The following is a 23150-nucleotide window of genomic DNA, read 5'->3' as shown; positions in this document are numbered from 1 at the left end:
TCGTCATAACCCCTCTCTATTTACAGGGTTTTCTCTATGATTTTCCATATTCCTTTTGAAAATTTTGTCTCACTAAACTTCCTTTAAAGTCACAATCTTAGAATTATTGAAACATGATAAAAGATCATACAACTTAATTTATACATAGTAGACTTATTTATCTATGGCAGCCTCTAGTAATTTGAAGTAAATAATTCAACTCCATTAAATTCACATTTTTCCTACAACCATACATTTTATTCGTGTCCTGTAAGCATGGAAGATAAGTAGATAATACCCAAATAACAATTGATGCTGTTATTCTAGTTTCTTAACTTCGTGCGTTTCTTTGGTACTAATTTCAAAGGATCAAGCTTACGAACTGTTATTCCAGTCCTCTCATTCATGTCTATGGTCTCTGAATTAGAATTGCTGCCCATTTCCCAATCAAAATAGTGAATTAGAGAAGCCAAACCAAGGTGAATTACTCGCTGACCCAATAACATGCCCACACAAATTCTTCTTCCTGACCCAAATGGAATCAGCTGAAAATCCTGACCCTTGTAGTCAATGTTTGAACCAAGAAATCTTTCAGGCTTGAATGTCAAAGGATCCTTCCAAGAATCTGGATCTCTTCCTATTGCCCACGCATTTACAAATACTTGTGTATTTTTGGGTATGTGGTATCCCATAAAGTTTGTATCTTGCATGGCATTTCTTGGAAGGAGTAAAGGAATTGCAGGATGTAACCTGAGTGTTTCCTTCACCACAGCTTGCAGATATGGAAGTTTGTCAATGTCACTCTCTTCCACCTTATTATTTTCTCCAACAACTTCATCCAGTTCTTCTTTCAGCTTTTTCATTTTGTCAGGGCTGCGCAGTAGTTCTGCCATTGCCCATTCCATTGTAGTGCTTGTAGTCTCTGATCCTGCAAAAAACATTTCCTGCACCATCAACACATTCGATAATTAGCAGCGTGTAAATGGGTAAGTAGTTCAGCAATCGAATAATAATAAGCAATAGTGTTCATCACAGAGAGCAAGAAGTTAAGAACTCAAGATTTTTAGAGGGGAATGAGGTCACTAGGAGTGAACAGTAAGCTACTAACCCAATGACACTCACTAATACTTCTTAAGTCAACAATTTTTCTTAGTACCATAAGAATTAGAAATTACCAGTGTGTTGCAGCGATTCTTTACAGAAAGAAAGTGTTAAGAATCATGATTGCAAATTGGCAGGACTCGATAGTGTGCTTACCAATACGATTATAATGACCTTGTCATATGGGATCTTTTGAGGGGCTTCTTTGCCATCACCTTTAAAATCCAACAACACATCTAGGAAATCCTTGGTCTTTCTTTCTTTCCCTAATTTATTCTCCTCAATCCTTTCTTTCACAAACCCTGATATAATTCTGATGGCTTGGCCTAGGTCTCTGTTCATGTTTCTTTTCAGCCCTTGAGGATCTATCCATTTAAAGAATGGTAGAAAATCTGCAATATTTGGCCTCCCAACCCATACCATGAACTTGTCCATGGCCTTATAGAAGTCATGCCCTTCTTTGCAATGTGGGTCTAAAAGATCTCGCGAGAGTGTCAGGTTACCAACTACATTGAATGCTGTCAAGAATAGCAAATGAACCAAATCTACCTCTGTTGCTTCTTCCCTTGCGCTAGCAGCTGCTACATTCTCTTCAATATACCTGTTCGCCATTGGGAAAAGACATTGCCAAGAAAAAATGAATATACATGTAACAATTATATGTCTAACCAGTTGATAGGTATTTAACCATACTTGATCATTTGGTCGATACATTTTCGCCGTAGTGGAGCAGTTTCATTGACTCTCTTGTTAGTCATAAGTTCCATGGTGCAAATACGCCTGAGAACTCGCCAAAATGGACCATACCGGCCAATTGCAAGTGATCCCTTGCAGTAGTTATGGGATGTAAGGACATCAAGAGACGAGCGGTCACAGAAACTGGAGTCGTGATTCTTGAACAGCTCTTCCGCTGCTGCTGCCGATTGTATCACCATAGTGTTCTTGGAACCTAGTCTTAACCAAAGCACAGGTCCGTACTTGAACCTTAGCTTGTATAAAGTCTGGTGTGGCATAGTTCCAAGATCAAAAATGTTGCCGATGACTGGCCATCCTGGGGGCCCTGGAGGTCGACTCTTGGTACGGTGATTGCCATTTAGATTTAGTAGAATCAGTGCTACTGATAAGAGAACACTTACCAAAATAAGCAAACCAGTGACATAGTCCATTTCTTTGGTGCACCGAGTGCCACTTAACTTTTTAGCTTCTTGAGTTTATATATCAATTGCATGCTGAACTTGTATCCCCTCTTCTTACTTATATCGAGTAGTGATGGAGGTTTAGGCGTAGACATAATTTAAATGTACAAATCTCTGATCTTTTGGCATACAATTATTGACACGTTTACTGTCAGGTGTATAGTGATGATGTACCGACAAAATTAACCCACTACCAGTCAGTAATGGATTTTCTTTTTTTAATTTGAAGAATAAAGTACCACTGCAGAAAAAAAAGATTGCAAGATAAGGATCTTCAAATAAAATAGTTATTATCATCTTCTCAATCATGTATTGAAACAGCACAGAGCTGCTTGTCAAGTACTATCTTAGAGGAGGAAATGTGGAAGAATGCGCACTTGTTCCGACAAAATTATTAGGTTGCAAATTGATCGCTACACACACGAGAAAACGGGGTTTTGTTTAAACATGAAAAAGAATATTTCATGCAAAGAGTAAATGAAAGTTTTTTATTTAATTTAGGTATATATTCTTATATATATATTAAATTAATAAATAAATAATTTATATTTATTAATTTTAAATAATAAAATATATATCAATTATTTAATATTAATTCTAAAAATTGTATCTTATAGATTAACCAAAAATCTATATAAATATGTAAAGTATATTCAAGATTTTGGAAGATAAAGACATTTTAAATTCTAAAATTGTATATATATCATGATATATGGTTTTGAACTTTAAATTATTATAATTTGTTGTAAGTATGAATTATTTGATAATAATAATTATTATTATTATTAAAACATCAATAGTTGAACCATTAAATCTCAATTTAATAATTTTATAGGTCATTAGTCAATTCAGGTTTAACAAAATTATATTTCGATATATGTTTGTATGCAGAGAAAAGCCATATATTTTATTTGCAGTTTTTATTTTTTACTTTATATGCACTATTCATTATTAACTATAAAAATTAATTTTACATTAAAAACAAATTTGATAGTAAAAGAACCTAAACTTAAATAACTTTATATTAAAATATTTAAAATGAGATATTATCTAAAAATAATAATAATTCTAATCAATTTAAAATAACATACATATTAAAAAGGAAAAAAAAAAGAAGCCATTCATGGTCACCACTTATTGTGGCCACGATCCATGGCCACTTGAAGGTTTGGTGTACATTTCTTAATTTTACCACCTCGAACAAAATGACAAAGCTAGAAAAATATTTTCATGATTCATCTTATATTAAGAATATTTGTTGTTTTTACACATTTAAATAAGGAGAAAAGCAAAGGTGTTGGGAAAGAAACAAAGAAAATAAAAGGAGAGTGCTGGAAACCATTTTTATTTTTTATTTTTATTCAATTAACAAAGGTTGCTTATGTAGCGTCCAAGATTGCAACAGAAAAGAATAATAACAATAATACAAAATAATTCATTACCTGCTCCAACAAATATAAAAGATTTCAGGGCATCCCTGACTTTGTTAACCACTCAGTATGGCCAGTATTACATTATTTATATTTCATTCTGCAAAACCAGAAAATAACAAAATATCTTCGTAATGTGACAGGAAAACCACCAACTTGAGCATAATCACTAAAGAATCATTCTGACACACACTCAATCATGAAATCGATGGCTCTAAAAGTAAATTTATATCGCAGCAGATAGATGATACCAACACCGCCAATGGCCCTGTGCCCATAATGGAATGAAGATTAATTTACAGTAGCATCAATTCTTGGACCAGCAACTGCAAGCAGGAGAGTACAGGAAAGAGAAACACCCTTTTTTAATATTTTGAAGAAAGATTTATTGTATTATGAAAAAAAGTGAAAAGTGAAAAGTATGTAACCCTAATACAAAAGAGAGCTATATATACTCCTATATTGAGAATATAGAAAAGACTAAATTATCCTTATAATATACAAGGAATTACATTATTTAACATCCCCTCCACACGATGGTAATAAGCGTGAGAGTTGCATCGAGATGAGATAGTTTATGCATCGATGGAAAACAGTTAAACATTTTATAAACAAGTCCTGCTGAGAAGAGCAAAGCAATGTCAATGTGCCATTCTGAAGGTGATGACGGGTAGTATGACAATCGATTTCGATATGTTTGATCTGTTCTTGAATAACCGAATTGTGAGCAATCTGAATAGCACTCTTATTATTATAATGTAAAGGGCTGTGTCAGACACCCATCGGCCAAGCAACCATCGCGACCAAACTATTTCACAAGTAGTGAGGAATATACGATATTACTCCATTGAGGATCGAAATGGCGCACTTTTTTTCGAGATAAGGAATCACCTAGAAAATACAAAATCCAGTCGATCAATGGAGATTCGAGTAACATAACTCAATGATGAAGTAGATGAAAGTAAAGTCCAGCCGACTGCGAAAGCGCCGAAGGTATCTCAAATGCGACACAGCCAATGACTTTCAATAAACCGTGTAGGAGGAAGATAATAATAACCGACTATATGATATGCATATCGTGACGGTGATAGTAAGATAAACTAGACTTCCAACAAACAACATCTCGGCACTCAAAAGATCCATGCACTGAGAGATGAAAGGCATTGGCTCACGATCTCGACGTATCAATCTTATTATCGGTAAAGTCGAACGCTTAAAAATATCGAAATATACTTAGATTGAGAAAGAAGATACCTTTTGGAGAGGAAGCAACTTCAGTAATAACGGGGAACCCAAGTCCTTCATAGAAAAAGATGAGATTCGAGCCGGACTTTAATAGATAATTATCATCATCTTAATAATTATATCATCAACATATAGAGAAAGCAAAATTTGACCGGTAAGTACATTTGACAAATAGAGCGAGTCATGGTTGCTAGGATGAAAACCAATGCGAAGTATCATCCACGACGGTGAAAACTTTTCAAACCGGGTATGAGGGAGCTGTTTGAGACCATAGAAGCGTTTCTGAGTTTGCAAACTTCACTAGGCGATGATCAAGACTAGGAGGAGGAATCATATAAACTTCTTCGTGAAGATCGCCATTCGGAAAGGCATTTTTAACATCCATTTGAGTTATATCACGGCAACGAAGTTCGAGCTCGACTGGTCATTCAACGGACCAAAAGTCTCCCGTATTCACGAGAATAACTTTTAGCCACTAGACGAGCTTTATACCTTTCAATATACCCATCGGACTTAGTTTTAATCTTATAAATTCAAGAGCCAATAGAGAGCGTTACTCGCAGAAGGACACTAAATCCAGTATGGGTTTGGAACGAGCGCTCTCTCAGTGGAACAAGAATGGCTTCTTTGAAAGATGAAGGCTCGGAAAGGCGATGATTAGAAGCTAGAAAAGAAGCAAATGAACTCGAATAACAAGAATAATCAAAATCGGGTTGTTTAGTGGATTTACGATTTCTGCACAGGGATAGCGAGGTTGAGTAGTATCTACAATCTAAGGAGATGATATAGGGGAAGAGTCAGTAGAAGTTGTTAGAATGCCCCGGAGTGAGAGCTCAATATCAAATAGGATCAATGTAGACAAGATCGGGCATAGATATATTATGAGGACGATCATGAATGGTAAAATAAGGAATATGTTCAAGAAAAAACAACATGACAACAAAAAAATATAACTTATGACCCGTATCGATCGGATCAAAACAATATCTTTTTGACACCGCGCCCATAACCAAGAAAAACACATACCAAGATGGAAGGCGAGATGTTAACTTACTACGTTCAACATGAGGGAAGAAGGACAAAGCATGTAGAACCAAAGACACGAAGGGAAGAGTAATATGGAGGACAACCATACAATCTTTCATAGGGAGACAAACCGGAATTATGAGAAATAGGAATTTACTCGCTAATTAAGAATGTAGCACAGTATAGAATTCCCCCAAAATTCAAAGAGAACGCAAGAAACAAAGAGACCGTAGTCTCGAGAATATGCCTATGTTTTTCGAAGAATCCATTTTATTCAGAGTATCGCAGAGAAGTCCAGGTAAATTGTACCATCTAAAGTAAGTAGGTCTTTAAAAGCATGAGAAATATATTCTCCTCCCAAGTCACATCTAGCCAGCTTGAATGTTGGGTTTCCTGAGAGATCGAAATTCATTATAAATGCAAAAAATTTAAAGCGATGTTTCAGTAAGATAAACCCAACAACAACGAATCACCCCTATAATAACATGAGAATGAATAAGTGCGTTCAAATTTTTCCTTAAAGCCCTCTGTAGACCTAAAATCCAAGCGAGCACCGGAGTAGACACGTATACGGCTTGAGAATGCTACACAAAAAACACCAAACCAGCGCAACTGACTTAAAGGAAAGGATGACAAATTGACACCGGAGTTGGTGATCTAATACATAAAGTCCTCCTTCTCTATGGCCGATCACAATCACCTCCTAAGAATGTAGATCCTAAATTGAACAAGTAGAGGAAGAAAAGAGAGATGGCATCGAAAGACAAATCTAACAAATGCTAGATTCAAAGTAAAACTAGGAATGTGATAAACATTGGATAAGGATAAAGAAGGCATAATAACTGAACCAATACCTTACAATGGCATAGGTGTACCACTAGCATTCATAATAGGGACTGAAACTTTAGGGGTTAGAGAAGTAAATGATGATAAATTAGATGGCATATGGTTTGAAGCACCATAATCTAAAATCCAGGAGGAAAGGGATATACCTAAAGAACTAGATGACAAACCTATTTGAGAGAAAGCAAACATGGCAAAGAAGCAAGGAACTGAACCACCGCTGGATCAAGTCCTAGGTTGAGAGCTGGATTGTGAGGATGATAGGTAGAGAGGAGGTCCATTATGGAGGCGCGGTCGATAATAAGAACGCTGCTTTCCTCCCTGCTCAATTTTCTGACATTGAGAGATTTCCAATGACCTTTTACTTGCGAACCCGCATTCATCCCGTATGATCCGGATGATCCGAAGTGAAGTGAGATTGCTCGAGGAGGCATGGTAAAAAGCGGATGGAGTAGAAGGCGTCAGAAACTTTCTTGTACCGCGTTGCTTGATCTTCTTGCACCACTCACTAACAACTAACTAGCAGACTGGATGACAATGCAAAATAGACCCGTGAAGTCCCTCAAACTCATTACGGCCATTAAAAATAACCCTCGCGCTCTCAGGCAGGCAACAGCATAAGCCCTGCTAATCCATCAGAATGTGGAGGCAATTGATCCCACAATCTGTTAGATTTATAAAATCTACTCGAATACTCATTTCTCGTGCAGACTGGAGGCAACGAATGTCGACTCCAATTGGTATTATTTTATAAAATTAGTATCACAGCGGCGATGATCGAAACCTCATAGGTCGTCTCGAATTTTTGCTAGTTGAATGCCTATGGAATGTTTAAGGAATTATTGATCCAGGTGATAATTTTTGAATTATCGACCTCCCATTTATCCAGTAGTGCACCATATTCCACGCTTACCGCACTATCTTAGGGCTTAATGGAGGCACCCGAAATATATTCCCACTTTTGTTTACCTTTTAAAAAAAATTTCATCACATAACTCCAATAGGCATAGTTTTTACCATCTAATTGAACACTAATTGCTTGGAGCGAGTCATCCCTAACTTCAGCCATCATGCCAACAGATTAACAATAATCAATTACCCAAAGTATAATAGTCAACTTACTACAAAAAAAATGTTTAGCAGATAGTACCAACAAGCCAAAGTGATTAGCACAAAGAGAAAATGCCCACCCCTTTTGTACAGAAAATCAACAACAATCAACTAAACAACACACTAAAACACTAACAAACAGAAGCGAAACCAATTTCCAAAACCAATTTCAATCTGAATACCTTCTTTTAGCTCATATGAAATGACAACACTCTACGACAATGACAGAATAAGGTATCACCCAAACAATGAGGCACACAGAAGAAGAAGAAGCACAGACGGAAAGACACGAACGAACTCTGACGGCGCGATGACTCCAATCGGAATAGATGCGATGTGGTCGTAACCAAAGAGTCGTATGTAAGCAAGCTAGTCAAGATCAATGACGCTGACGGAGACAGCCAAAAGAGAGCTTAAGCCGTGAAGACCGGGAAAGCCGTGACAGATCACTTAACCGACGGAAACTTATGATAGCGAATCTCATGTATGTGTAAGAAGACTGATCACCAAGAAGAAAGAACAATTTGTTTTCCAAGAGCTAGAGGCTCTGATACCATATTAGGATTGAAGAAAGATTTATTGTATTATGAAAAAAAGTGAAAAGTGAAAAGTATGTAACCCTAATACAAAAGAGAGCTATATATACTCCTATACTAAGAATATATAAAAGACTAAACTACCCTTACGATATACAAGGAATTACATTATTTAACAACCAACACCGCCAATGGCCCTGTGCCCATAATGGAATGAAGATTAATTTACAGTAGCATCAATTCTTGGACTAGCAACTGCAAGCAGGAGTGTACAGGAAAGAGAAACACCCTTTTTTTAATATTTTCTTAGACAATTATTTTTTTATTAGTTTACTTTATTTAATTTTTTTTAATTTAATAACTTATTACCTGTTTAACAAGTTAAATTAATTTTATAAGAAATCTGATTTTATTTTTCATAGTATTAACAAAACAAATACAGTTCCACTGTCGCTTTAGCCTCAAGATTATCATATGCATTAATTTGTATTCCAATTTAATCAATCTTTCTTCACCGAATTCAGGTTCTAATTTATGCGAAAGTGCTGAATTCAATCTGGTACAGCTTCAATAGTAAGAGCTAACTGTCATGACACAAACAAGGACTTTAAGAAATAGGTAATATAATATACTATTTTAAAGTACAAAAATGTTAGACACGTTGTATTGTGAAAGAAAATACAATTGCAGCAACTAATACAGTGTTGGTTTAACGGCACGTCGGTTTGTATTCAACATGTTCTCTGGTCAAAAATTATGAGTCATATCTTTGCAATTGTATTTATTGAAAAAAATTTACTATTGATAGCAATCTGAAGATACTCTAAATGTGAAATATCTGCTGATGGATTTGACTAGAACCTGGATGGATTACATAATGAGACCCTACCAATCACCAAAAAGGGTTAATATGCCATTGGACATTATGTCCAAGAATGGCTCTCCAACGGTCAAATTAAAATTGTAAAGTGATTTTAACAGAATAATGAACGACTCTATTGTAGATGAAAAAAAAGGTTTATATATCCGACCATCGGATGTGATAATTTGAAAAGGAGAAAAAAGAATATTTATAGCTCAACAATTCTATTATAACTACTTATGAGATAGGATCACATGGCTAGTCTTATATCTTTGTAACATCGTGATAGGATTTTACGTTATTTTATTAGTTTCTCGAGTCGTTTGGGGTTTAAGCTGACCTCTAATGTTGCCTCGAGTATGATTTTTCGATTCATTAAGTTTCAATTATTTTGATGACGTGTTATCTACTGTCGAGATTTTTTAGTCAAAGTCTCGAAAGTTCAACATGCATAGTTATATCTTATATCATCTACTATGCTGCAAAAAATATAAATTTACATCTACATTCTCAACCTATTATTTATATATATAGCATTAGAGATGATTGAAACTATAACAATAATAATGATGCAATAATAATATCAACATTATAATCAAGTAAGTATAATTATATGTTGATATCTATGCCAGAGATCATGCAGGGAAAAAGACTAGCACGTTTAGATTTTGTATGATATCAACTTATAAATTTGACAAAATTCTTCAACTGCAATTCTAAGGCTGATGCAGCTGGAGGGATTACTGTAGCATCTAACGAAAAGGAATACTTAATAATTCAATCTTAGGAAATAATCCTATGACTAATTCCTAAACTTGGCTCTTCTACAACTTAATTAATAACATTAGGACTCTTTTTCGAAACTTCATCGAAAATCTGGCACAACCATCTTTATGAATTGGGTGTGCATTCATTTAGAACATGCATTTAATACAGATTCAAAATAGCTTAATTATATCCCTAAGATTTGAAAAACAGAATAATTAACATTGTGAACATAAACAAGCAAACATGTTTTGACATATGCTCCACTTGTTTAGTGCCCCAGTGCTTAATTTCTTGAATACACATTAATTGTATACTAAACTTGAATCCTTTGTTGTTACCATTATATATATATATAATTAATCTAAAACATGTTGGACATATGATCTTTACGAATAATAAAATACTATTTTAAAAATTTAATATAACTGTATGTTTAAAATTTAAAATCAAAATTTTAATTTTATTATAGAAGACTCTTATTATCTTATTTATTCACTGTTAGATATTTTTTATTATTACTTATATCAAGAATTAAATTAAGCCGAATTAAATTTTTTACATATTTAATTTAATTTGTTATTTTAATCTTAAAATTACAATTCGAATTCAATTTGATTCTTATGAAGATGAAACCAAAAAAATTCAAACAATTCATTTATATATACGTGCAGAATAGTACCAAAATACTTATAATGCCCCGGTCTCTCTAGTGAAAGGATCATTATTTATCAGAATGGTTTCTCCTATTTATAATAGTTACTCTTTCGGTACAGAGCAATCAGTCTCCTGTATTTTGGTATCATAGTAGTACTTGCTTTGCTTTTCTAATATTATGTTTTTATGTCTTTTCATTTCCAATTTCATCCACTGAATACTTCTTTCGTCTATTTCTGCCGAAAATTTAACTAATTAGTGGGCTAATTTGAAAAACTTTTAATTTCATTTAAGTTCCTAAGCTTTTGATGCAACCAAATTCATCAAAAAATTAGATTTTCAACTAAATTAGAATAAAGTAGGTAATTGACATACAATAAATAGTTTTTAAAATAAATAAAAAAATTAGTTTGGATTTTAAGAACTAAAGATATTTAAAGTAAAAGAAAATAATACAGCACGATACACTAGTAAATTACTAATTTTATGACAGTATTGATAAAAATATGCACTCTCCACCAACCCCTGTACACTAGTAAATTTCAGGAAATCCTGCACGTTGTTAACCCATAAGTACGTGTATAATTTAGATTTTTGTTTTACGAAACAAGAAAAGATCGAATTTATCTTTCTAATGTAACAGCAAAAGTACCGACTTCAATGGTTCTTGGGATTTTTTGCTGGAAACTTTAAACTTTTTCCATGTCGGAGCTTCAAATCTTCAAGGTCTTGCTTTTGTTGGTAAACTTCGACAACTAAAAACTCCTCGTTGGGTTTAACTCTCTTTCATCAAGAGTATCTCAGGATTTCTTCAGGTTCTTGTGTGGTTTCTTCTTGAACAACAAATATGGCTCTCAAATCATGGTATATGATAACCCTTCCATAGAATTTTCCAGTTTATGGACATTGTTTGTTGGCCTCTTCAAAACATGTTGGCACTCTCCAATACTTCACTTTTATGTATGGGCATCCCCATGTGCTGTGACAAAGTTTTTGCAGCTTTAGGACATAATTGGATCCCTTTAACATCTTTGCCAGTTCAAAGAAAGGTACAACAAACAATATTTTAGCTATAATTTGTTGAAATCTATCAAGGAATTTATTTTATTTGAAAAGAAAATGAGAGGGATAATAAAATAAAAATGATAAAGTTAAAAGAGAGATTTTGATATTATGGAAGACATTGAAAAATTAACATAGAATTCAGTTGAAAATTCTACCTATTTTGTTAGAATTTAATTTAACTATAATTAATTCCATACAAATTTATTATATAAAACTTTAAATTAATTTTCATATCACTCAAAGCATATAAACTTTATATTTACAAATAAATTATATAAATTTTTTAAATTTTAACCAAGCACAATATAAAAAATATTTAATGTTATACAAGTAAAAATTATAATTCTCTAGATTACCAATGGAGCACAATAAATACAAACACTTTAAACCCTCTTTTTTTGTCAACTTAAAAAGAGAGAAATCTAAAACACTTTTTCCTTTTCAGAATAAACAGCTAAGAAAAATAATAAATCTTATACTTGAGATTTAGTCCAAGTAGCAAGAACCATTGCTTTTAGAAGCTGGAGGTTTTAAGTTTCAGTCCCCATTTCCACACTAGATGAATTTTTACTTTTTATGGCGAGTGTAAAAGAATGAGTACTTCTATTATATAGTTCATGGCTATTGGACCTTCCATGAATAAAAAGAAATGAAAAATCTAGACTTAGAAACACTATATTCTTAGGAAAGCCAAATACAAATCAAGTAAATGAGATTCACATATGAATAAAAATATAAATCTACTTTTATTTTATTGTTTCAATTAATCAATTTTTAATTTTTATTATAATTTTAATTATATTACTAATAAAAATTAATATTTTTATCATTTTTTTATTAATTATTTATATCACGTGTTAATTTTTTATTTTTTATTTACGAATTGACTAATTGAAATACAATTTAAAGTTAATATTTAAAATAAATTAAAATTTTATAACCAAAATAAAATTAAAATAAATTTTAATAACTATTTATTAGAAACTAAATAAATTGTAAAAAAATGTATTATCTTCATAGTTACTGCACGCATTTACAGATACACATATTTATGTAATAATCCACTTTTTTTAATACATGTTTCACTTGGAGCAAGAGATTACCCTTGCTAGTATAAGATGGCACTTCTCTGTTCTCTGGAACATGCTCTTAATGAAATGCAAGTTGAGGACTGATACAATAACCAATCACTAAAGGTAAACTCTGCTTTCCATGAGAAGCCAATCTCGAAATCATTTGATACTGTAATTCTGGGAGGTTTGTTGTAGGACTTGATTTATTATTACCGTCACAAACATCTAATAGCAAAGAAATACACAAAATGAAGCATAATAGATGATACCAAACACCATATTGCATCGATTAGATTTTGTTATATCTCGAGTTTCTTTCCTTTCAAAGAGACAGATTTGCCTAACTTTCCCCTCATGTCGGTTTTTAAGTCCATCTGCCAAAACCCAATCAAAAGAGTGCAAGAGCGCTCTCGAAGCAAATGGAAGCAAACGAGAAGCGAGAGGCATGGCAGGGCAGGGGACCTTCTGCAACCAGAAACCAAAGGATTTGTACTGAATAATCCACCATGTTTATGGGGTTTCCGAGAGCTGGAATGAGGAATTACAGGGAAGGCCAAAGCAGGAAGGAGAGTTGCAGGGATGTGATACGAATTATCTTGATGTTTGAACGTATCCGGTTCGAATTCGTTTCATTATGTCATGTCGTTTCTTTCATAGCTAAATTAGACCGTATCAATCTACCAAGTAAATGGGAAGTGTTCTGTTCGGCCTGTCAATGACCTAGCTAGTATTAAAGTTAAATGACAAGTCGCAGGCATGACAAGTCGCAGGCTTATTGCAGATAGCAAACACTAATTTAAGGAAAATTCTTATGTAACTCATCTACTATGATAAACCATCTTACATAATTTTCACGTGATCCATAATTCATATGATATATTCTAATCTAAATAACAATTTCTCCTGATTTAAAGGTATTATGGTATCAACTTCACCAAAATAACTTTTTTTTTTTAAATTATTTTCTTCTACTTCTTCTTCTTTAATTAATTTCGAAATAAAATTATGTCAAAGTCTCCTGAAATATTATCAAGAATAAAATTCAAAAAAAAATATTATTCATAAAAAAAATTCTGACATCACTTAAACTTATTATATTATTAAAAATGCTAAACATCCCGCCTCAATTTATCACAATTCTTATCCATCTAAGATGAAATATAATATTTTTATAAAATTATTTTATGAATTAAAAGCTCTACTTCAAAATATTAAAAATAATTTTATAAAAATATTATATACTTTTGAGAGATGGTAAAGAACTAGAACAAATCAAATAGACTATTATTAAAATATATTTTTTTAAAAGAAGATAACTAGATTTTATGAGAATATTAATTCTATTAAACTCAGTTTGGATCTGACCGAATAGTGAGACAGATTTGGATAAAAATACTACAAAAAAAAAGTATTGGGGGTAAAATGAATTGGTTTCAATTTTTACCAACACTAGGAGAAATTTATATTTATACTGCATAATGTAATTTGGATTAGCTTTTATGTTCTCGAAATTATTTTGCTTGCAAAACTGATTAATTGGCACCTACGTACATACTGTTCACAAATAACATTTTCTTACTCAATAAATATCGGAAAAAATATATAATGCAAAGTGCATATCACAAAAGAAAAAAAGAAATGCAATGCTTAATTACTTTATTATTTGGTCAGCCGGTATTAGTATTTGAGTACCTTCCAAACTTGGGAATCTTAACGTCTGGCCAGCAGGAATAAGAATAATTAAGGCTTGATATTCATGCAAAAAAAAATGTAGAAGCTGACAATAAAAATATTATTCATTTTAAACAATGAACCTTGACAGGTGAACTATAGACCCTTTCCTTCCTTCAACGTATATTAATGTAGACTTTCCAAGTTCGAAGAAGCAGTAAATGATATCAAAATTTTTGGGCTTTGTGCAGCACCAGAGTCCCACGACAGCAATTTCTTTTAGGATGGTTATATCAATGGAAGCATCCGTTGGCTACGTTTAACAATTAATTAATTAATTAGTTAATTAAACATGATTAGAAATTCACTTTTTTGGGCAATTGACATCCTTATTTTCTACCCAGTCAATGGCATTCAATATTCAAGCTGAAATTTGAATACATATTATGCACTCATTTGTATTATTAGAAATTATTAAAATTTATTTGTTACTATTAATAATTTATCATTAAAATTTAAATAAATAAAAGTACACTAATTAATAAAAAAATTACCATACAATTAATTTAGTTTATTGATGATGTAATAAATGAAGAATTTTTTATTAGAATAAAAAAGACACATTAATATTACTATTATTTTGACGTAATTAATTTATAATGTATATATATTTTGTAAGATTTTATATTAAAGTTCAGATAATATATAAAATAGTTTGATACAATTATGCATTGAATGAAATATAATAAAATATTTTAAAGCTAGATGTATATACTAAAAAAAAATAGAAATAATATATTTATATAAATATTTTGTATTTTAATATTCATCCGTATTTGGTTATTAAAAATAAATAAATAGATATGTATTTGATATACAAGTAGGCAAGAATTGGGGCCTAGTTTTATGACGTGACTTCAACTTTTCAATTCTTGCATATCACACACACTTCTTGGGAACTGCTAGTAATGGCTCCAGCTTGCGCATTGTAACGCCTAACCTGTCTCTCATGTCCAAAGTGTCCGGGGTGACATTAGCTTCAAGTTCCCAGTCAAAATGGTGAAGCAAAGATCCTAAAGTAAGATGAAGGATTCGATGAGCAAGTGATACTCCTGCACACATTCTTCTTCCAGCTCCAAAAGGAATGAACTCATAGTGCTGCCCTTTGTAATCAACATTTGATCCCATAAACCTTTCAGGCTTGAAACTCAGAGGGTCATTCCAAACATCTTTATCTCTTCCAATAGCCCAAGCATTTACAAGGACTTGTGTGTTTTCTGGGATATGATATCCCATGAATTTAGTATCTTGCGTTGCTCTTCTTGGAACTAGGAACGGAATTGGAGGGTGTAATCGGAGTGTTTCCTTTACCACAGCTTGCAAGAACGGAAGATTGTCGATATCGCTTTCCTCAACCTTTCTGTTTGCTCCTATTACTGAAGCAAGTTCAGCTTTGGCCTTTCTCATGGGCTCAGGATTGCATAGGAGCTCAGTCATTGCCCATTCAATGCTGCTGCTCGTGGTTTCTGCACCCGCGATAAAGATTTCCTGGACAACATTATTTGAAATTAGTATTAACCATCTAGACATGAACCATTTCATACTCAGATCATTAACTATAAGTATAACTATGGTGATACGCATGTGCAATGCCATTTTGGCAATATTTTCCTTTGTGAATTTAATTGCTGACCAAATTGGGATTCCATATCAAACAGTAAAATTATCGGTCCTAACAAAATCTCTAAAACATATCGAGTTAAAAAAGTATTTTCTTAAACATACTATAGCAAAGTAAAAGGCCAATATTTTCCTGAAAATGCATGTCCTGTATATCATTATGTATAAGAATGCCCATATCTTCCAAGATTTAGCTTCTACCTGCATAAAGAGGTTTTTGAAACAAAAAAACTATCTCCAAGCATCTCCCTAATTTTATCACTCGGCTGAAACATCAGTTTAAAAAACTAACCAATTTACAAGACATTTTCATGACATGAATTAAGTTAAAATCTAAAGGTACAAAAATTCCATCCAAATCCAATATCAGAACAGCTTAACTGGCAATAGAAAAATGAAAGTTATTACTGAGCTTAGGAACTTACCAGGATGAAAATGTTGAGATCTCGGTCTGAAATTTTATCGGGCTCATCCTTACCATTACCTTCATGCTCGAGCAGCACATCAAGAAAATCTTTCCTCTTATCTTCCCCCAACTTTTTCTCTTCAATTCTTTCCTTCACAAACTGAGAAGCAATCTCTAGAGCTTTCCCCAGTTCCCTCTCCATCTTGCTCTTCAATCCTTGAGGATCAAGCCACTTTAACCATGGTAAATAATCTGCAACATTTGCATAACCTGATGCTTCGGTTAATCCTGTTATTGATCTGAAAAATTGTGTCCCCTCCCTCGATTCAGGATCAACCAAATTGCACGAAAGCATGAGATTCCCTAGCAAGTTAGTTGACATCAAGAACACAAAACGTGCTACCTGAGATCCACAGCCCTTATATGACTCCCCTTCAATCCATCTCAACATATCGTCCATGCATTTTCTACGTACAAATGCTGTTTCATTGATCTTTTTGCTCACTAACATGTCTACTGTGACTAGCCGTTTCATGACTCGCCAATACGAACCATAAGGAGCAAGAGCCAAGGACCCTTGGTCATAGCCATGGACACGCATGGTTATAGTTAAGAACCGTTCAGCGAATGTGAGATCATGATTCTTGAACAGCTCAGAAGCAGCCTTTGCTGAGAGTATGACCACGGTGTTTATGGCACCTAACCTTAGACCTAAAATGTCACCATATTTTTGTCTAAGATCGGTCAGGGTACTGTGTGGCACTGAACCAAGATCCAATAGGTTGCCGAGAATGGGCCAGCCTGGTGGTCCTGGAGGAAACCGGCTGTTTAACACGGAGTTTCTGCGGCGGTGGAGGAGGAACAGGATTGATAATGAAAGGAGGATGAGAGAAATAAAAGAATTTGAAGGATGCTCCATTACTAACACTAACTCTATCTTGGTTAAAGTTTTCTTGCTTCTATTTCTTTCCCTTGGAGTAACCACCATTTATAGAAAGAAAGAAAAAACAGTTGAGTGTTACATCATAATTAATGTGCCAAGTACAAATGTGATTTCTTCTAATTTAGGTTAAAATAATCTCATCTTACAATTTTATTAAGACACCAAATGAACCATATGAAACAAATACTTTTTAATTTAACGTTGTGCTTTTAAAATTTATACATTATGTTACAATTGGATGCATACAAATGGGAATCACTATATAGCCTGCAATGAGAATCTACTTAGTTTTTTTTTTTTTTTTCATTTTGAAGCCATGAGAATCTATTTAGTTAATTACTACTTAATTAGCTAGATAATCAGAGCTAACCCTTCAATTAGCTATTACAATTGCAAAATGCAAATACTATATTAAGCTGTTCTTTGGCATAACCGACCAATTTATTACTTAAAAATGGGTACACAGCTAATTTGTCCTTGTTTTTGCCCCCAGTTGTTTGGAATAATTAGTAAGGCTTGAAATTTTCTCTTCTGAAACCTAACACGCATAAATAATTGGAATAAAGTCCAATTTGGCCATTAATTTTATTGTTCAGGTTTAATTTAGCCATTTTTTAAAATTTTAGTCCAAATCTTTATATTTTTAGCTCAAATTAGTCTTATCTCTTATAAAAATGAGAGAGTAAGTTACACACTCCTTAGAAAGAGAGTGAATAAAATGAAAAAAAAATGTATTAATTTTTTATAAATTAAAATATATATATCAATATTAATACAACACACACACAAAATATTGCTAGTGTTCTTATTTTTTCCTTAATTATGATAGTGGAAGAAATAATTATAATAGCAATAATGTCGAGAGCAGTAGAGATGAGAGTAGTTTCAGCTAGAACGATGATGGTAATAACTACTTATTATTTAATTACATTAATTGTACTAAATTATAAAATAGTTTTTAAATAATATTATAATTTTTTAATTATTTTTTATCTTCAAGAGAGAGTGACTTTTTTTTCAAAATAGAATTAATTTCAAACAAATATATAAAGACTTGAGCTAAAAAGTTTATAAATTTAGAAAAGGATTAAATTGAACCAGTGTCATAAATAGTAACCTAAATTGTACTTTATTTCAAAATAATTGATGTCATATTGTGTCAATACTTTCAATTTAAATAAAATTAATTAATTTCACAACAAAACAAGAAAGAAATACAGTCTGACTTTTGAGTTTGTTTTTTCTCTTGATCGATTGAAGTGGAGGGATAGTCAATAAATCAATAATATTAATAATATATTATTATTATTACAATGATTTTTATACTAGTATAGATAATTAAAATTATTTTATTATACTACTTGGCAAGACAAAATAATTATTAAATTATGTAATTGGATTGTCATTTTCTTATTTTACGCAAAATTGTATATTTATTTTATATAATAGTAATTTTTATATCTTTAATATTAAATATTTTGGTACTTACATTGAAAACAATATATATTTAATTTTGAATAGTAAATGAGTTATTTTTAATTAAAAGTAAAATTTTATCCTAAAAATAGCGAATTGATATTGTACTTCAGTATTATATTAATTAGTTGTTATTATGTGATGGAGCTTCTTTTATTTCTATTTTAATAGATCTCATAACAAGTATAAAATAATATATTTTAGATAAATTAGTTATTGTAATAGATATTATTCATAAATAATAAATGATTTATCTAATAATTCTATATCTTAAAAAAATAGGGATGTTAATTAATTATTACTTTTAAAATCAATTATATTATAATTAGTAATAAAAAAATAGTTAAAATAGAAATGTCTTAAATTCCAAAGAAAGAGGGTGTTAAATTTTCAACTTGATTCCGTGTGGTCCTGAAAGAATTTTCTTTTCCTGAGAAGGAGACGTGTGGCCTGCAGTGGCTCCTAGAAGTAAACACAACCTTCTTTGAAATAAATATTAAATTTTATTAACCATTTAATTTTATATTATAAAAATAGGGTATTCAATTATTTTAAATGGCAATTAGAATGATGATATGTCTATAAAAATTTAAATATTATATTACTTTCTTTTTAATCCAAAGGAAGAAAATAAATTAAAGATCAAACTGAGAGGAAGAAGCAATGCAGCCTTAGCAATAAGATGGACAGCCATATTCACACATCTTCTAATAAAATTAAATTATATTTCCTTAAATTGAAAAGCTAAATGCTAACAATAATCTATTAATAAATAATATTATTTGTTAAATATAAAATAACCTTCAGTTTTTGAATTAATATTTGAGACTTAGTTCAAATAAAAGAAATTAAAAATAAAAATCTTAAATTTAAGTTTTGTGTTATACTAAATAAATTATCATATGTTTATAATCACTAAAGATAGAGATAGCCCTGTCATTTTACATTTTATGAGTAAAAAAATATTAATTCTTAGATCGATATATTTTCTCTAAAAAATATTTTTTTTAATTTAAAATAAAGTTTACATTAGAGTCGCCTTGTTTTTAATAATAAATTAAAATAAAAAATTGATAAGGCTTGTGAACAAATTAATTTCTTTTATTTTTTTATATAATTTGTTTTGTGGGAGTTTTTTTTAAGAAATCTGTCATTTCATAATTTCAATTAAATTTTAATATTTCTATTAAAAATAAAAATAATTAATAAATTTACAGTTAAATAAAAAGAAATAAAAGGAGTATCATTTTTTTATTCGGAAAAAAAAAGTGGAGAATAAATGGTCAATATTAAATGAATTTTTTTCCATTAATATTATGGATGTTGTAAAAGAATCAGTCTAGCAAAATAAGAGGTTAAATCACTATAATTACCTTTAATTTTTTTGGCTTTATTACAAGATAGTGCATTACCACCAAAAAAGATGCACAGATTACTGCCAAAAATCTTGTCAAAATCTCCTCTCTTTTTTTCACTCTAATATCTAACTACCAGCACTAAAATCTCTTTCTTTTTTTTTATAATAACCTAGGTTTAATTAATAAAAATATAATTGAAAACTAAAGAAATTTAATTTAAAAACTAAATAATTAGTCCAATTTAATTTATGGGTTGCTATAAAACTAGTTTAAGGTGAAAAAATTTTGGATATGCCAAACAAAACTAAAATCTGTAAAAGAATTTTAGTCTCTTTTTCGGTATATCTATTTCTTATATTATTTCTTCAATGGAGAATTTGTATAATAACTGACATAAAAATCAATTACTGAAAAATATTTAAATTTAGTGAAGACAACGGTTTGATAGAAGGTGGTGATGGAAACCAATGGTAACCCAAATACAATGAAAGAAAAAAATGATGAAAGTAATAATGATGCAAAAAAAGATGCATATGTTTCCGATTCTTAAAAAAATGAAATAGAAAATGATTTTACTGAAGATCTAAATGACTTTATGAACTATAAACTATGAAGATATTGATATAATTAATTATTTGCTACACCTTTAAAAACAACATAAATTTTTTTGATTTACTTTTTTTCGTTAAGTTTGATATCATTGTTTTTAAAATAAAAGAGACAGAAAAAAAGAATGACGAAAAAAGAAGAAAAAAAGAGCAAGAAAAAGAGGAATTTGATTTATTGAATGAATGTGCGATTCTAAGTTTTTACAGTTATATTAACTAAAACAAATATTATTATTTTTTTAAAAAATTTCAAATTTTACAACCAACCCTAACTCCAAACTCAAATTTCATAAAAGGCGGTCAAGATTTTGCATATTTACATTATTTCGTAAGAATCTATAAAAACTTAAGATATTTTTATTTTTATTTATTTTGATCCGGATAGATTTATCCTAATATTATTATTTACCCTCACACAGCTTCGGGCACGTGGAAAATTAATGTGTCGCGTTTATGGCCACACAGTTTTTCTCAAGCTGTATGCTTAATCTTTAGTATTAACTTGTATTAACGTACAAAACTCTCTATTTCATATAACCGCAACTTTTTAGTAATTTATTTAGATTAAAAAAATATTTAATAGATTTAGTTATTAAAAAAATAAAATATCATAAAATTTATTATTTTTATTTTATTATAAAAACAACATAAAAAATTTAATTATATTAAATATATAGAAGTTGATAAATAATTAAATTTTTTTATGTGAAGAGATTTTGAGTATAAAATGAAAAAAATATTTTTCTTTAATAGAGCTAGAGGATTTTTTGAGAGGTGCACCTGAACATTTCAGTTAGGCTTGCATCATCATAGCACTAGATATTATTAAACATTTTTTTTAAAATAATTTATTAATAAAAGAAAAAGGAATACAAACAAAATGCTACTTATATGTTCTCTGTTAAATTATGAAAATATATTTGTTTTTTGTTTTAGTTTATCTCGAAATATGTATATTTAATAACAATATTATTTATTTTATTTTTATTAATAAAAATATGAGAAAATGAAATTCCTAAAAAATAAAACACTCATAAAACATCTCAAAAAAATAAGAATTAGAGAATTTATTGGGTTTATAATTCTAAACGTACTATTTATAATATAAAAGAGACAAAATTGAAGACATGGTTAGAAATTCTCTTATTGTTAGAGGTACTTATTAGTTAAGTTTAAAATTTTAACTTTCAAAGTCTCAATTAAGTTTAAACTATTCGTATTATGACTTTTCTTTCTTTTGATTTATTAGGAATTTAAAGAGTTGTAAATTATATAATCGAAGTAGCTACTTTTTACATTTAAAAATGTTGGTTTCTTATCAATTTTTATAATTAATGAATTAAAAAAATCTAAACCCAACAGTTTTTACAAATGAAAACATTAATCGCATACGAATGAAGAATTGAAGTAGATCAAACAAAGAAAATAGTTTACGGGCCAAGAACATGTCATGTCAAATGGTGCCAATGCCAAGGCAAATATGTTGAGGCTCCAAGAATCTTTCTGTGGCTTGAGCTTTGTGATATCACCTAGTTCTTGAACCCATTATTAAGACCCCAAATAACGTATTAGAATTTGGGTTTCTCTATGGATTTATTAACGCAACATTTAGGATGGTTCTAGGCAAGACAGAGACATCTATTCTGGTACCAATTCTATTTCATTATTTCTACATCTTATTATTATTATTATTATTATTATGGGTCTCATTGTTTTTGAAAGAGGCGATCCAATATATACCACTCTAATCTAGTGATAAATTTCTATTTTTTTTCTCAAATTAATTTTAGGCATGAAAAGAATTTCATTTTGCAAGCAGATCCAAAGGCATCAACCTCAATATCCATGAGAATGACAAATGTATTACCAGCTAAGGGGACTTCTTTGGATACCTTTCGCCTGAAATTAAAAATGAAATTTGAGTATTAACAATATGGTATCACTTGGATATTTTTGGCACGTTCTAGGATAATGTCTTTTTCTTCCTTTCACTCTTCCCTTGAGAAACTATTTTGCTATTAGTTACTTCATTTAGAAGTTAATCCACGTACAACTCCATATATTACATGTTATAATTCATATAGAGAATACCAATATATATAAATACACTACTGTATATG

At 30.9% G+C, this 23150-nt stretch overlaps 2 protein-coding genes across 2 annotated transcripts; both read right to left on the bottom strand.

The window, feature by feature from the left end:
• Positions 1-78: 78 nt before the first annotated feature.
• Positions 79-2367, bottom strand: LOC8274891 (iridoid oxidase). The gene is made up of 3 exons (XM_002528601.4): positions 1774-2367; positions 1237-1681; positions 79-923 (listed from the first exon to the last, which is right to left on the bottom strand). The coding sequence occupies exons 1-3, from the start codon at positions 2244-2246 to the stop codon at positions 303-305; spliced, it is 1539 nt and encodes a 512-aa protein (XP_002528647.1). The 5' UTR covers positions 2247-2367; the 3' UTR covers positions 79-302.
• Positions 2368-15341: 12974 nt separating this feature from the next.
• LOC8274889 (cytochrome P450 76A2) lies at positions 15342-17638 on the bottom strand. The gene is made up of 2 exons (XM_002528599.4): positions 16665-17638; positions 15342-16107 (listed from the first exon to the last, which is right to left on the bottom strand). Exons 1-2 carry the CDS (start codon positions 17631-17633, stop codon positions 15499-15501), a joined length of 1578 nt encoding a protein of 525 aa, XP_002528645.2. The 5' UTR covers positions 17634-17638; the 3' UTR covers positions 15342-15498.
• Between the last annotated feature and the right edge of the window lie 5512 nt (positions 17639-23150).

This window comes from Ricinus communis, chromosome 10 (genome assembly GCF_019578655.1).
Source record: "Ricinus communis isolate WT05 ecotype wild-type chromosome 10, ASM1957865v1, whole genome shotgun sequence".
Classification (NCBI taxonomy): Eukaryota; Viridiplantae; Streptophyta; class Magnoliopsida; order Malpighiales; family Euphorbiaceae; genus Ricinus; species Ricinus communis.
The sequence above is the reverse complement of the archived record's forward strand: the minus strand, read 5'-3'. Positions and strand labels throughout refer to the sequence as shown.

Bases quoted from the DNA above. Each gene is read 5' to 3' on its own strand.
- LOC8274891 (XM_002528601.4), bottom strand. From the start codon at position 2,246: ATGGACTATGTCACTGGTTTGCTTATTTTGGTAAGTGTTCTCTTATCA. The intron at 1,682-1,773 runs GTATGGTTAAAT...AATGGCGAACAG, and splicing joins TGTATCGACCAAATGATCAA to GTATATTGAAGAGAATGTAG. The intron at 924-1,236 runs GTAAGCACACTA...TTGATGGTGCAG, and splicing joins AGGTCATTATAATCGTATTG to GAAATGTTTTTTGCAGGATC.
- LOC8274889 (XM_002528599.4), bottom strand. From the start codon at position 17,633: ATGGTGGTTACTCCAAGGGAAAGAAATAGAAGCAAGAAAACTTTAACC. The intron at 16,108-16,664 runs GTAAGTTCCTAA...AATGTTGTCCAG, and splicing joins ATCTCAACATTTTCATCCTG to GAAATCTTTATCGCGGGTGC.